The sequence below is a fragment of the Urocitellus parryii genome, chromosome 6 (assembly GCF_045843805.1).
Source record: "Urocitellus parryii isolate mUroPar1 chromosome 6, mUroPar1.hap1, whole genome shotgun sequence".
Taxonomy (NCBI): domain Eukaryota; kingdom Metazoa; phylum Chordata; class Mammalia; order Rodentia; family Sciuridae; genus Urocitellus; species Urocitellus parryii.
In genome coordinates this window covers 137,095,235-137,110,967 of record NC_135536.1, presented here as the reverse complement: position 1 = coordinate 137,110,967, position 15,733 = coordinate 137,095,235, and the positions used below count along the sequence as shown (strand labels likewise).

The window sequence follows — 15,733 nt, the reverse complement described above, 5'->3', positions numbered from 1 at the left end:
GTGTTAGTTTTCTCCAATGTTACTTTGTTTTGTACTGGCATAAAGTGTTGCTCTCAGAGGCTGATGACTATTTGATTTTCCCATGGAAGTCACTTGCCTGGATGACCAAAGGATTTTTTTTTTTTAAGTCCAAGTAGTTGTACTAGACTGCTTTCTTGTTGGTTGTTTTGGTTGAGTGTCTGTTTTGATGTGGTCACAGGTTTCAGCAGAGCATTCCTGAATCACAGACTTCAGGTGTTCTCCCTGTTCCCTGTGTGGTTTGCTTCTCCAGGAACTGCATTTGCCCAAGTGATGGTCCATCTTGCATATTTTCAGTATTTATTACTTTACTTTTAATACTTTTTATCTCTTCATTTTTAATATTTTTTTCCTTTTTTTACTTGTTGAGCCGGGTTTTTTGTTTGTTTGTTTCAGTTCTTTGAGTGTTGCCACCTCATCTCTTCTTCTAATTTTGACTTAGGTTTTTTCACATCTTGTTTGTTTTCTCAACATGTTTAAGCATTTTTGTTTTCTGTATATATCTTTCTGCTGTTTTTTTTTTTCATATTGTCTTTAAGGAAGTTACTCCCCTGTTCTCTACCCTCCCTCCATTTCTTAACTTTATATGGGATTCAGCTTCAGTACTTTTATATGAAATTAGTTTTTTAAACTTTGAGGTTCAGATAACTTTTCTCATTTGGTAGTTCTCTTATTTTTGTGTGGTTTTGTTGCAATACCAGGGATCAAATCTACGGGTGCTCTGTCACTGAGCTACCCGCCCCAGCCCTTTTTATTTTGACTAAGTTGCTGAGGCTGCCACAGTGCCCAGCTTTTGTAGGATTTTTTTTTTTTTAATGTAATGCTTGTTATGATATTTCCTGCCTCTGATTCTCTCAGGACCTTTTTTCTTTCATTCCTGTTGTCCCTCTTCTCAACTTTTAGCACTTTCTCCTTTCTGTAGGCTCTGCCCTAGAAAAGAGCCCAAATTGGTGAGATTTGAGAAGTCAGATGCTTAGGTTCCTCAAGCCCCTTGAACCCCTTGCCATCAGAGGGACCAAAACCCCACCAGTTTGACTTCTGTTTTCACATTGACCTACCTTGCTTTCAGGGATTATCTTTGGGTCTAATTCCAGAAGCCATGCTCCTTCCAGTAAATTACTCTGCCTTCCTTAAACTGTCAAATTTCCCAGATTTAATAAAAGTAAAGTTGAAGGTTCATCTTGAAATGTTTCCATAGAATCCAGCTAAAACGTATACCCTGAACTGAGTCATTCTGGACCAGAAAAGTCACCCAGTCACTCTGAGAACATCCTCATCCTGCTCCCTGTACATATCATGCATTACCATGACATGTTTTCCTTCTCATTGAAAAACTGAAGGTCAGCTTTGTGTGTTACCTTTTTTCCAGTGGAGATCCTTCAGGGTTTGGTGAGTGGAAGCCTGGGAGGTGTACTTGGGCAAGCCATCAGCAGCCCTGTTGAGCAAGAAGTCATGGCTGGCCCTATTTCTCTGCCCCGGAGAGCAGAGACCTTTGGAGGGTTTGACAGCCATCAGATGAGTGCTTCCAAAGGTAAGCACTCCTTGACTCTCCCACACAACTAAAAATGACTTGTATTCTAGTAGCTCCATCTTGTCTGTCCTATTTAATCAATAAATGTTTTAGTGGCATTCTAAAACACTCAGTCATTGGGCTGGGGATGTGGCTCGAGCGGTAGCGCGCTTGCCTGGCATGCGCAGGGTGCTGGGTTCGATCCTCAGCACCACATAAAAATAAAATAAAGATGTTGTATCCACCGAAAACTAAAAAATGAATATTAAAAAATTCTTTCTCTCTCTCAAAAAACAAAAACTCAGTCATGTTCATTTTGACTAACAAAAAATATTCTTCTGTGATCTCAGCTAAGCTATAGCCAAAGAAATAATAATATACATTGAGATCCCTAACCCCCAAATTCAAAATCCAAAATCCAGAACTTCTAGAGTGCTGAAATGATGCCACAAATGAAAAAATCCACACTTAGTGGATAGTCAGAACATAGGCATGCTAAAAATATTGTATAAAATTACCTTCAGTCTGTGTATAAAGGTATATATGAAACAAATGAATTTTGTGTTTTGGCATGGTCCTGTTCTCAAGATAACTCATAACATGCATATATCCCAAAATCTGAAAAAAAAAAAAAACCCAAAGTTCAAAACATTCTAATCCCATGCATTTAGACAAGGCAGGGATATTCAACCTTACTTCTTTTTCCTTCCTGCTAGGGCTTTTGCATAAGTGAAATTACTAATAATGGTTTAGACTCCAAGTAGATTTTCCTTTGGAGGGCAGGGGAAGTATTAATACAATTCAGAAATATCATATCCCTAAATTATCTATATCATATTCTTTCCTTGACTAGTCTCTTTCACAACTTAAGAACAACAACTAAAAACAGCTTTGTTTTTTATTTAGGAGGCGAGAAGGAAGAAGGAGATGATGGCCAAGATCTTAGGAGAACAGAATCAGATAGTGGTCTGAAAAAGGTATTTATTTCTAGAACACATTATATCTGAACCTCTTTGGCACTTTCCTCAGAATTCAAAACTTTTAAAATTATTCTACTTTAATCTTGTTTTGGATGCTTGACTTTCTACTTTTAGTAAAATTTTTATTTTGAGGGAAAGCACAGTATTAAAAAAGACTATACAATTGAGAATCCCACATCATTGGCACTTTGTCCTCCCTGGTTTAGATTTATTTTAGAGTATAAACACTTTGTTTACATTCTTAATTCCACCATCTTTCTGCCAGGACCAGTTTCATTAAGAGGTTTGTTTTAGCCTCCCCAACAAACCTGATCTCTTTATATGACTTCAATAATAAATAGTTGAACCTTAGAACTATACTACCTTCCAGTGAGAGTAGAAAAAAATAGGAAACTACAGTGTAACTTAGAAACACATTGCATATAACTTTTGCATCAAGATCATCATTTTTAAAATGTGTATTTTTTGTTTTAAGGGTGGAAATGCTAACCTGGTATTTATGCTTAAAAGAAACAGTGAGGTAAGGATATTATGAACTATATAAAAGAATATGTATTTCTAATCATTGTTAAGAACATTCTTTTTTGTTTTGCTGTTAGAAACAAGCTAACTCCTGGCTGTAATCTATTTATGAAAACCATACAATTGTCCATTTCCTCTGCCATTTCCTCGGCCTTAGGCACTATCTTGGAATTTTGCCAGTGAAAGTATTGTCCTAAGGCTATTTCCAATTCTCTGTCCTTAAGAGCTTCTTGCTTTTCTTCAGCTTTCTCTACACAGGGCTGTGAAGCCCTATTGGTGATTTTCTTTAGTCCAAGTTCACAGAGTACAATTTGTAGTAACGTTTCCTATAACACAAACCTTATCCCAAAAGTCAAAAGTCTGAACGTGGGAATTTAACTTACTGCATAGTAATATTTTCCTCTTTCAAGAACTAAAGTTGAATTTGCTTCTTTGAACACTGTCTTTCATGCAGTATGGCATGTGAAGGAGCCAAGTAAAGTAGCCTTAGGGTCCTCCCAGGTGGAAGTCTGACCCTGATGCTAGTCTCCTGTAACTGCCCTCAGCTGAGCTCTCTGCCTGACCATGCAGGGTACCAGCACTGCTGTCCCTCAGACCCTCCCTGACTCCTTTGGATAAAATCAGCTTCAGAGTCACAGCTGTGTCCAAGATTAGCTTATTCTGAACCTCTACCTTTGTGGGTAAGCAGACTAGAATCAGATAAAGTGATAGTAGCTTCTTTTTGTGGGCGGGGGTGACGTAGCAGAGATTGAACCTGGGGCATTTAACCACCAAGGCACATTCACAGTACTTTTAATTTTTTTTTTTTTTATTTTGAGGCAGGGTCTTGCTAAGATTACTAAGGGTTTAGTGAAGTTACCAAGGATGACCTCAAACTGTGATCCTTCTGCCTCAGCCTCCCAAGTCACTGAGTTTACAAGCATGCACCACCACACCTGGTTGTGATAGTTGGGTTTTAGGGAGCACCTCTCAAGGATATTCTTTTAGTTTCTGCCTTCTTGTATTTAACATAAGAGCTTCAATCCCTGCAGAGCTTCATTTTGAATTTTTAAATGAAGGGAAATCATTCCTCCTCAACCCCCCCCCGCCCCAAAAAATGAACGCTATTGTATTTTGTTTGTTGGCATAAAGTCTAATATAGCAGTCGCCTGAATGCATCCTGTTTGTGTTTATTCCTGAAGTGGCGTGAACCTGGGCCTGAGGAGGTTGCTGGCTCTATGTCTGCTACTTGAAAACTAGTTGCTAGTTGATTTTTCCATTCGGCAACTTCTTTCCCTATACTTAGTGAGAGAAGTCAGAGATACTACAAGACTACTTTGTTTTTGAGGCATTCCAGTATAAAGTACATACTATAGTGGGCAGCTAGGACCCAGCAGATCTTCTTTCTAGAGTAAACTTAATAAGGAATAAAAACTATTTTGAAAATAACTATGCTTAGTAACTATGTTTTGGGGTTTTGTTTTTAAATTTATCTAATAAGTATAATCCCACCACTGAGTAATAACTTGTGATAAATGTTTGGTGTTTATATTTCCAACATTTTCTTCTATTTGATATGTCTCTGTGTATGAGTGTTGTGGAAATAGTTTTATACAATTTGTATAAGTACCTCTGGGTTTCGTCCTCTTCTTTTTTCTCTCAACACATCCTAGAAGCATTTCCCAAGGCATGTTTGTACAAAGCCTGGTATTGAACAGCTGCATATTAATCAGTGTATCATGTACCATAATTTATTTAATCTTCCTAGTAGTTATTTCTTTCTCTCCCTCCCTCCCTCTCCCCCCCCCTTCTCTCTTTTAAATTTGGGTCAAGGTCTCTAACTTGTGATCCCCTGCCTCCCAAGTGTCTGGGATTACAAGCATGCACCAATGTGCCCAGCCCACTTTTTGTTTTTTAAATAATGCAGCCAGGAACATCCTTGTGCATACACTCTTTACATAGTTTTTTCATTATTTCATCAACATGCCAGATTGCTGTCTGAACTGTTACATGATACCATACTCTGTTCCTCAGTAGAATCCATTTTTTTATCTTAATTTCCCCAGCATGGATGTTAGCATTTTTTAAATTAACGTTTTGTTGGTTTGATAAATCCAAGTTTCATTTCTTTATTTTATTTTGCATTTATTTAATTTCAAATAAATTATTAATTATTGTTCTTATGTTCATGCTGGAGATTAAACCCAGGGCTTCAGGCATCCTAAGCAGCACTCTGTTACTCTCTGAGCTATACTCTCAGCCCCTGAATTGCTGCTGATATTGTATGTAATTGACCATTGTATTTCTTTGGTAAATTGCTGGTTTGTGTTTCTGGCCCATTTTTGTACTGGGTTATTCTTTTTTTCTTTTTCTTTTTAATCTTAGTGATTTATGAGAGCCTTTTGTAAATCAAAGATTTTTTTTCATTTAAATTTGTGTTAAAGTTTGTCCTTCATGTTTGTGTGTGGTTTCTTTCATTACTTTCATGTTGAAAAAGCCTCCCCTATAGCTCTTTTATGGTTCTGTTTTTACCCTTAATATATTCATCTATTTGAATATTTTTGTGTGTGTGAACCAAGGTCCCAACCTAATGTTTTCCAGAAATTTGGCTGCTTTTCTCATAAAAATTAATTGGATTTCCTTTCCTTCTCTGGCGATTAGATATACTACATATATACTCAATTCTTTTTTTAAATTTTTTTTTTTTTTTTTTTTGGCAGGAGGGAGGATACTAGGGATTGAACTCAGAGGCACTCAAATACTAGGCCACATCCCCAGCCCTATTTTTTATTTTATTTAGAGTCAGGTCTCACTGATTTGCTTAGTACCTCGCCATGGCTGAGGCTGGCTTTGAACTCAAGATTCTCCTGCCTCAGCTTCCCAAACTGCTGGGATAACAGGCATGCACCACCATGCCCAGCTATATACTAAATTTTTAGGGTTCGTCCTTAGACTTTCTATTCTGTTACATTGGTCTACATATCGTTTTTGCCAGTCATTTTTAATATGATACATTTTAATAGAAGTATCTTGTTGTATTGTAAGGATGTCACGCCATCTGGTGTGATGGACTCTGAAATTCATGAAGTCATTTTGTTCCTTTGCAGCAGGTTGTCCAGAGCATTGTTCATCTCCATGAACTCCTCAGCACTCTGCAGGTACATGCCTTCACCTTCTATCTGTGCACTTTCTTGTTTAGAGAACAAGAGAGATTTTTGTTGACCTGAATCTTGAGGTTTTTGTGTTGCTTTATGAGTAAATGAGAGCCTCGACCTAGAGAAGACTGGCTCTTAAGGTGAGGCTTACAAAATCCAGTGGTTGGAGCACCATCAACCTTCCAAGACTAGAATTTATGAACAGCTGGTTGTCTGTGGGTCCTGCTTAATGACACAGGGTGCTTACATGCACTTAGGAGAGCATTTCACTCCAGATAGTCTCTAATTGTAAAGTTTCCACTTCCATACCTCTGTGTGCTGTTATATCCTTGAATCCTGCTCATTTCCTTCCTTGAAGAGTCAACCTCCCACCTACAGTATATACATACTCTCTGCGCCCTAGGGATGGAGGCATATAGAAGTGACTCTAGAAAGTATTTGTCGTTCATATTTTATAACTGTCCAAAGTAATTCTAGAGCATCTTATTATCATATATCAGACCCTTAAAACACAATGGGAGGGAGGCTGGGATTGTGGCTCAGTGGTAGAGCACTTGCCAAGCACATGTGAGGCACTGGGTTCAATCCTCAGCACTACATAAAAATAAATCAATAAAATAAAGGTACTATGTCCATCTATAGCTAAAAATATTTTTAAAAATGGGAGGGTCAGTCTCTCATAGTGCCCCCTGGTATGAAATCAGCAGGATGCTGCTCTTCTGGGTCAGAGTTGCATGGCTGTCTGCTGTGTGCTTTCCTCAGGGTGTGGTGTTACAGCAAGACACCTACATTGAGGACCAGAAGCTGGTGCTGAATGAGAGAGCACTTACTAGGAGCTCATCCCGCCCCAGCTCCCTTATCGAGCAGGAGAAGCAGCGCAGCCTGGAGAAGCAGCGCCAGGACCTGGCTAATCTCCAGAAGCAGCAGGCACAGCACCTGGAGGAGAAGCGCAGGAGGGAGCGTGAATGGGAGGCCCGGGAGAGAGAACTGCGGGAGCGAGAGGCTCGACTGGCTGAGCGTGAGGAGAAGGTGCAGCGCGGGCAGCAGGACTTGGAGAAGGACCAAGAGGAGCTCCAGCAAAAGAAGGGAACATACCAGTGTGACCTGGAGAGGTTGCGTGCTGCCCAGAAACAGCTGGAGAGAGAACAAGAGCAACTTCGGCGGGATGCGGAACGGCTCAGCCAGAGGCAGATGGAACGGGACTTCTGTCAGGTAATAAGAGTCTCTGTCCAGCCAGGAGAGGGCTTTTCCTTACCTGTACTGGGAAAGTCACGTAATGGCTGACATTCTTAACTAAGCATCAGTAAAAAAGCAAGCAGAGAGAGAATCCCTGTTTTTACAGTCTTTGCTCTACTCTGAGATGGGGTTGGGGAAGAAGTGTCTTTATCTGCCTTTTGCATCTTTAGGAAGTTGAAGAGGAAGATGGACATGTTCAGGGGTTTAGGCCAGGGAAGTCAGTGAACCCTTTGAACTCACTTGAACTTCCTCAGCCAGCACCAACATGGGCTAAGTAAGTAGCCTCAGCACATCTGCGAGAATAGCAGTCAGCCATTCAGGATTTGGGGAGCAAATCCTCTGTCCTGTGCCACATGAGAAACCAGGCATGGCCTCCACGTAAAGGAACTTGTAACCTGCTATAGAAACACCAAGGAAACCCCAGAACATGCAGTGCTGTGGCCAGGAGACAGCAGTAGATGGCTATCTGCACAGATTTGCTTGTTTGGGGTGGTGAGACACCTGGACTCTCAGGGCCTGATTTGTCCTGTGCCGCTGTTGAAGACCTTTCCTCTTTGGTAGCTGCTGTTTACATGGAGAGGTTTTCAGTTGTTCAGCATACTGCCTCCCAACTTTATCTCAGTGATGGTCCACAGTTTTTCTGGAATATGGACACTTGTGCCAGATAGAAAGCCTGGGTGTGCACAGATCTCCTCGCTTTTAAAACTCATGTTACCCAGTTTCTTTGAGTGATTGACATGGGACCATGAAAGAAAATTGAAGAGGCATCTTCCAAAGTGGGGACAGTGGTCACTTTCTACAGAAGTATTCAGACATATGGTAGGGAGCAAGAAATGACTCTGTTGTTTTTTATGACCCAAGGATGGATTCCACCCCCACCCAATAAAATCAGCACAGCCTTGAGAACAGAAGGTTCCCAGGCAACTGAGATCCGATGGCTTTATCTCTGGTTTAACCTTTGACTAGGATCAGTGTAAGCCCAGTTCATTTTACTTACCCTCTAACATGGACAGATCTGTAATCTCTGCTGTGAAATAGCTAGATCCTTATGTAAGTCAGTGTTGAGATAGGCAGCTGTGCTTATTTCCTCAGGGAGTGGCAATTCTCTCCTAAGCTGCCCCTTCAGAGAGGTACTATTAATCCTTTATGATACTGACATGTAGAATAGAAATATTAATGGTATCAAAGGTGATATTTTTAACATGTTCATGGATACTGACTACTTGGAGGAAAGCAGCGAATGAGTAGTTCTGAATCTTTGGACAGAACTCTACATAGCCAGTGGGAGTGGGTAAACACCAGTTGGATCCAGCCAGTAACTATTGAATGGGCACTAGGGCTGCTGATGGTCTCCAGCTTAAAATGCCTTCTCTTGAATATGTGCAGGTTTCACATCAGCACACCAAGCTGATGAGGATCCCATCCTTCTTTCCCAATCCTGAGGAATCCTCACTGCCATCTGCACCTTCAGTAACCAAAACAGGATCATTGGACTCAGAACTTTCAGTGTCCCCCAAAAGGAACAGCATCTCTCGGACACACAAAGATAAGGGGCCCTTTCACATACTGAGTTCAACCAGCCAGACAAACAGACTACCAGAGGGACAGAGCCAGGCCCCATCGTGCACCTCCACCCGCCTGTTTGGGTTAGCTAAGCCAAAGGAAAAGAAGGAGAAAAAAAAGAAGAACAAAGGAAGCCGCTCCCAGCCTGGTGGTAAGTCACCCATATCCAGTCTTCCTCTGGCCATAGTATCCATATTCTAAAAAAGGGGAGATTTTAGTGACATGAGGGTTTAAAAAGGGGATACAGTTCAGATGTATGAAAGCCAAGCTTTCATGCTCCTGAGCCCACTTGCTAAGAATGTTTGAGCAATGAGGGTATAAGAACCCCTTGCTGTGTGGCCCAGTAGAATGAGGTTTCATTTTTGTAGCATTCTCCACATGAGGAAGTGGAACTTGCCCAAAGGAAGTGATTCAGGTCCTCCCTTTGTAGGCTTCATCCATTAACTGGTAAAAAAAAAAAAAAAATAGCATCAGATGGTATAGTCCTCAAGTGACTGTATAAAGTAGGTCCTGCAAGCCCCTAAGAGAAATGAGGAAACTAGGCTCAGATTAACTAATGCACCAGCAGTCAGAGAGCCTGTGGTTGAGCCATGCCAAATGTCTCCCAATCATATGCAATGTTTGCCCTGAATCCTTTTCTGTACGTTCCATTAGAATTGATCTTTCCCTTTTGTAGGCCTGTTTATAAACTCTAGTGATCATGTAAGTTATGGGGATAAGAATTAGTGAAGAAATCAATAAGGAGCTCGCTTACTACATGAATGTTGAAGCCCCATTTATAGAAAGTGAATTAATTGTCCACAAAGCCCCTGTCACCTGCTGCATCACAGAGGAGGTGAAATGAAAAGGGCAGCTTTTCCAGGATTTCCTTGTCATTCCTGCCTTTACTGTTCCAGATGGTCCTGCTTCAGAAGTATCAACAGAAGGCGAAGAGATCTTCTGCTGATCTTATCCTCTCTGCCGAGGCAGCTGCCTACTGACTGGCTGTGGTGCCTAGCACCACCTCTCCTGTTGCTGCAGCGTGCTCAAGTCCCTTACGCTGGATGCCTACAGCTTTTCAGCATCCAGTCTTCCTGGTCTTCCCCAGGTCCTGGACAAGAACAGATTGTCTGAATGTCAGGGTGGGGAAGGAAACCCAGATTCCACTTCATCCATTATCCGTGACTGCCCAGGCTCACGGGTAGGGCTGGCCCTACTCAGGTTGTTACACCGGAAACAGTGGCCCCAGAAGTACAGGCAATGGTTTGGGACATGTCAGGAATTCCTAACAGCTTGAAAGAGTGTTTCCAAATGAGCTCTGAAACTCTGCCTTTTATTTGGGGGAACAAAACCAAAATCAAAAAACAAACTGACCAGATGGCACATGGTTATTCAGTACTTCATCCTGTTATCCTAATAGATGGAGTTCCCTTTAAACCACCCAGTGCACACATCACCCCGTTTTTGCATGTATTTCTCATTTTATTTTGGAAGGGATAACAAGCATTTGTGAAACCAGTGAGAGAAGACTTGACATGTATAAAAGGTACCTGATCTGTACCACCTTTATCTCATTGCCCCAGACTTTTAAAAAAAAAAAAAAAAATCCAGAGGAGCTGGATGGGGCCGCGCACGCCTATAATCCCAGCAACTCGGGAGACTGAGCCAGGATGATTGCAAGTTCAAAGCCAGCCTCAGCAACTTAGCAAGACCCTGTCTCAGAAATAAAAAGGGCTGGGGATGTAGCTCAGTGATTAAGCATCTCTGGGTTCAATACCTGGTATTAAAAAAAAAAAATCCAGAAGAAATATACTGGCTGTTCAAGATACTTGCCTATAGATTCTAGGCACAGAGAAGCCTCCTGTGTACTATAATCTGTGTGGTGACACTTTTTGGTTGTCACTGACCACCCAGAATAGCCCTCATAAGGGCTCCCCCAGGGCAGCTGCTGTATCTTGGTCCTCCCTGTGGGAGAGCACGTGCCCTGTCAGCAGCACCCACCCCAGAAGCCACCACCCGCTTGGCTGTGCCAAGGCTCTGCGAGGTTGTCCTCCCAGCACACACACTAGGATGGCTGGCTGATAAGTAGGTTCTGGCAAAGGGGATAAGCCTACCTATAGCAGTTTTCAGCAGCGGGGACTGAGAAGGGGGTCTGCACCAGGCAGTGGCTGGGAATACTCATGTCCTCTTAGGAGATCTTGTCAGAACTCAGTTTTCTAAAAAATATTTTTAAATCTAAGGTTGCTAATTATGCTTTGCCCCTTGAAGATGTCACAATGCTGCCTGGTTTTCCTTCTCTCTTTCCACTGTTCTGTGTTTGCTTGAGGCTTTCCCTGCTGTTACATGCTAGACAGATCATTGGTAAGGTTTCCCTTGAGGCCCCAAATACTGCCACCTTGGTACTCCCCATGGAGGAGACCCAGAAAATTCTGTGCTTCAGATGTGGCATACAGTTCTTGCTTTTTGCCCCTCAGAAGCATGTGGCTTTGAACATTCTTTTAAAAAAAGCAAACACAAATCTAACTTGGTGCTTGTTGATGAATTGCAAGCTGGCCTTGCAGATGGAGATATTTATCTTTCAGTTTATTTGAAAGAGATCTGGTTTAGAATTTTTAGCCTAAATTTTATTTATTTGTGTGTGTCTGTATGTGTATGTGTGTGTGTGTGTATGTGTGTATGTTGTTTGGTTTTTGTTTGTAAGGTGAACCAGTACTAGCCCAACAGTTTATCTGGTCAGCACAGAGAATGAAGTAGCAGGTGGTGCTGTTTATTTGTGGCTGGTTGGCTTTCCAAGTGCCTTGAAGGTCCAGAAGAAAACTTAGGGTTGGGGCAGGGCTATGGCCCTTCCTCTCCTCCACTCATTCTTTTATTGATGTTGTCTTCCTTGTTTAGGAATTAGGAAACTTTGCCACCTATGAATTTCATTTGCCTGTTTTTGTCATAAAAGAATTCTAACTTTTAAGAAACAAACTTCTAAGACTAAAGCCACATAATTTTTCTATTGAAACCATGATGTACCTCCCCAAAGACTCTAAACAGCAAAAAGTGTTTTCCTCCCATCAGTCCACATATATAGCTGAAGCCTCTCCTGACTTTCCTCAGAGACACCACAGTGTCCTTATCTCTGCCCACCTGGCCTTCACAGGAGAGCAGTCTTCAACCAAGACCTCTGGTTCTTTCCCATTAGGTAGGACAGATGGTCCTGCTCTCCATATTTGAAATGAAAGTGCTGATCAGATTTGCTCAGTCTTCCAAAGATCACTTTGGATTCTGTAAGTTACTGTGCAGCCTCACACAGCTTGATTTCAATCTTCAGGTATAGTTTACTCCTTACTAGGTATAACATCTAGCTTGCTTTGGTCTATTAGTGGTTGTTTTAAAAAACATATTTCACCTCTGCCCACACCTAACTCAAAACAGTGTGGTCAGGTTCTCATTGGACAAATTGGGAATGAGAAGAAAAAAAAATCCCCTGAATTCCCCTACGTCACCCAGTATCCTGCTGGGAATATAGAAAGAGAACCACTTACCAAGAGCCGTGCTCTCACATGCAGACTCCATCTCTCTTTTTTTTTTTGAAATTGGCCTCAAGGGGAATGTTGTGTTTGGGGAGTGACCTGGGATTGCTGCTGCTTATGCTTTTGCTTTCAACCTTGAGAACTACTCTAGCTGCTCTGTGTAGGTTTCTCTCCTGTGAAAAGAAGTGGTTTTCCAGGGACCACAAGTATTTCCCACACTAGTTCCCCACAGTAGGACCATCAAACTAAAGAAAGCAGATGCCTGAAATTATGGAATTTCAAGGGATGGATGGAATTACTACCCAGAATCCCCAGGTTTCCTAAAAGGAGACCACATCTTCTCTCAAAAATTATGATCATCTCAGTAGTTGTCATCCCATTTGGGTGACATGCACTTTAAATGCACTCTCATCAGTTGGCACCGTTTTTGAGACAATTAGATGTGAACTGTTTTCTTTTTAGAAAAAGAAGAGGGTTGAAAACATGCAAGTTGCCACATCCAACCTTTGCCAACATCCCCTGTACCCTGTGAGAGCCATCTTGTGGGGAAGCATTAACTCCTCATCAAGATGTTTTTAAAAAGGTACGGACCTTGCCTTCTTTTCTCTCCCATGTCTCAGGGTTATGCCACTAAATGCTATCCCTTTGCTAATTTTCTCCCTTGTTTGTTATCTTCCCAAGGCCTTGGTGGTGGTGGTGGTGGTGGTGGTGGTAGTAGTAGTAGTAGTAGTAGTAGGCGGCACATGTTTTTGAGACCCTTGGGGTTTCGTTTGTTCCTTTGTTGTGGGGATGGTGTTGATATACAAGGGCTTAAGTAGCCCTACCTTAAATAAAGGATGGAACCATAAGTTTTGTAGGTCAGAATTTGATTCAGAAATCACTCTCCATAAAAGTACTTTATAATTCATTCTTTTGTTTCTAAGGCTCTTTTTCCAGCTCCTGTTCTTTCTTCCCAAGGATTTTGGTATTTGCATGACAGTTGTATCCATAGGACAGTCAAGCCCTGGGAGTGGTAGATAGATGGACAGTCCTAGGAAGTGGACTTGGTGGCCAGGAAGGTGACTCCAAGATGACCCCAGAAACTGCAGAAGGGTGTTCCCCTCTGGGCCTGGGTGCCGTTTGCATGTGGAAGCCTACAAATGACCTGATCCCTGCCTTTATTCAATAGTACCTCCTGGTGGTCCCCACCAGCCCTGCTGCTCTCCCTCACCCTTCCTCAGAGATTTGAGAGGGCAAAGAGTTTGTTTGGGTTTTGTTCCTAATTTTTTTTTTTTTTCATTATAGCATAACATTCCTAGTTAACCAGAGCCTTGGAATCTACTACCTGCTGGCCAGGTTTTGAAAAGTATTTTAATGCTGCCACAAAAGGAAGGTGGGGGGGGGAGGGCCTGCTCACATACTCATATATTTTAATTTGTCAAAAAAAATGGGCAGGCCATGAATTATTTCTCCATCTCACTGAGATGGGTGGTCCTTATTGGCTGAGTGTCCACTACCAGAAGCGGATGACCTCCCTAAACCAGGTGGGAGCCACTGTGCCAGGGCCCTCCAGACCTCCCCCTAACATGAGCTGTCCCCTGCCTTTCCCCACCACCTGACAGATGGGTCCTCCATGCGCTGATGAGGGACAGCCCAGTCTGTCTGCCTATGATCCAGGTCAGCCTCGCTGTGTGCACTGCAACGCCAGGCCCTGCAGAGGGCGCCGAGGACACACCTGGCACCTCTGCTCGCCATGGCTGTTTCAGATGCTGTATGAACACTTCTGTGCTAACTCCTAGTAAATAAAAAGGTGGGTTAAAACCCTAACGCTGTACATTAATTTGTAATTATGTATAAAAGTGAAGCAGGTTTAAACTTTAAAGATTTTTTTTCAGTGTGTTTTCTGGAATTTTGCCACAGCATACTGGCTTTGTATTTTATTTATCTTTCTAGTTACTGGCTTTAGACTCTTGTAAAAGTTCTCCTCAGCCCTTTCAAAAAAATAAATTTCCATTGAAGTCTTGATTGTTGCTGGGATTTGTTTCTTGTCTTGGGTTCCTGGTAAAAGAGGTATTCACCCCCTACCAGCTCTGAGGAGAGCCTTTTCCCCAGCAGACAAAAGGTTTATTTCTATACCTTCGGCACAAAGCAGTGAAGAGGACAGTTTGACCCTCTCCTGGAGCCAGACCCAAATCATGAGGGTGACTGATCTGCCCTGAGGTCAGAATGGGAACTTATTCCCATTTAATCAATGCAATCCAAGTGTTCCATGGTATTCAGTCTACTGTCTTCAAAGTTCCTTTACCTTTCTTTGCCAAATTTTTCCAACCCATCCCCAAATGAGCAACTGCCAGAACTAATTCAAGAAGAGAACTTCCAGTTTGCATGTAGCTCCATAGGGGTTTGTGGGGTCTGGTCTCAGAAGGCAGGTGGGGGTGAGGAGAGGGGAGACTCCAGGAAACTACTGAGATGCACCATGTCCAGCGGCACTGGCTTCCTACCTCTCTGAGTCTGGGCCTACTGGAACTGGTCCTCTGATGCAGAAGACATGGCAATGTTGCCTGGAATCCTGGCTCTGCCCCTCCTCACCCCAACAACCGAAGAGTCCTGCCAGACTGTGACGGGTAGTCCCTTTTTCCATGAACTTGGAAGTGCACAGATTTCTTCACAGAGGCTTTTGTATCCCTGGCAATAGCTGCCTCTCCTTGAGGCAGGGGAACACTGGTCCCTTTTCACCCACTTCTCCGCCCTCCACTGTCACTGCAGCTCCAGCAGGACCCTCCCCCACTGAGCTATCCAGCTGGTTCCTTCCGTCCCACCCCCATCCCACCCAGACACCTCAGCCCCGACAGGAGGAATGGTTCCCATGGCCTCCCTCCTGGCTCCCCACTGTCGTTGGTTCTGAGCCAGACAGGCTCTGTCTGGGAAGCAAAAGGGGCAAGAAGGTTTCATTCTTCCCTTCCAAAAGAACAACAGAAGCACAGAGCACAGAGGGCTCCAAGGATCCTAGATGACTGGCCATTCAGTGTGGGTGTGAAGTCTCGCCTGCCTAAGAAGGGCTGCTGTGCCCCGGGCCTCTGCGAGCCCAAACCTGCCCCAGCCCAAGGGAAGGTGCTTGGGCTGGGGGTGGCCATCCTTCCATCTGCATGAGGTCTGTAGGCAAGGGTCTGCCCAGAAAGTGGGTAATCTAAGCAGAGGGAGAGAAATCTAAGCTAGAAAGACAAAGGGACCCATAAAGAGCTTGCAGGAGAGGAAGTCTGTGCAGTCTGCAGGTCCTATAATTTCCTTTGAAGC

General features: G+C 42.8%; 1 protein-coding gene across 3 annotated transcripts in view; it reads left to right on the top strand.

The window, feature by feature from the left end:
- The window catches only part of Akap13 (A-kinase anchoring protein 13), a 317,423-nt gene extending 302,971 nt beyond the window's left edge, over window positions 1–14,452 (top strand). For all 3 annotated transcript variants that reach the window (XM_077800210.1, XM_026412667.2, XM_026412666.2), the window contains 7 exons: window positions 1,388–1,549; window positions 2,435–2,505; window positions 2,984–3,028; window positions 6,117–6,167; window positions 6,927–7,376; window positions 8,787–9,114; window positions 9,860–14,452. In XM_077800210.1, coding sequence (XP_077656336.1) covers window positions 1,388–1,549; window positions 2,435–2,505; window positions 2,984–3,028; window positions 6,117–6,167; window positions 6,927–7,376; window positions 8,787–9,114; window positions 9,860–9,909 — 1,157 coding nt within the window. In that variant the 3' untranslated portion in view covers window positions 9,910–14,452. The remainder of the gene's footprint in view (window positions 1–1,387; window positions 1,550–2,434; window positions 2,506–2,983; window positions 3,029–6,116; window positions 6,168–6,926; window positions 7,377–8,786; window positions 9,115–9,859) is intronic.
- Window positions 14,453–15,733: the final 1,281 nt, after the last annotated feature.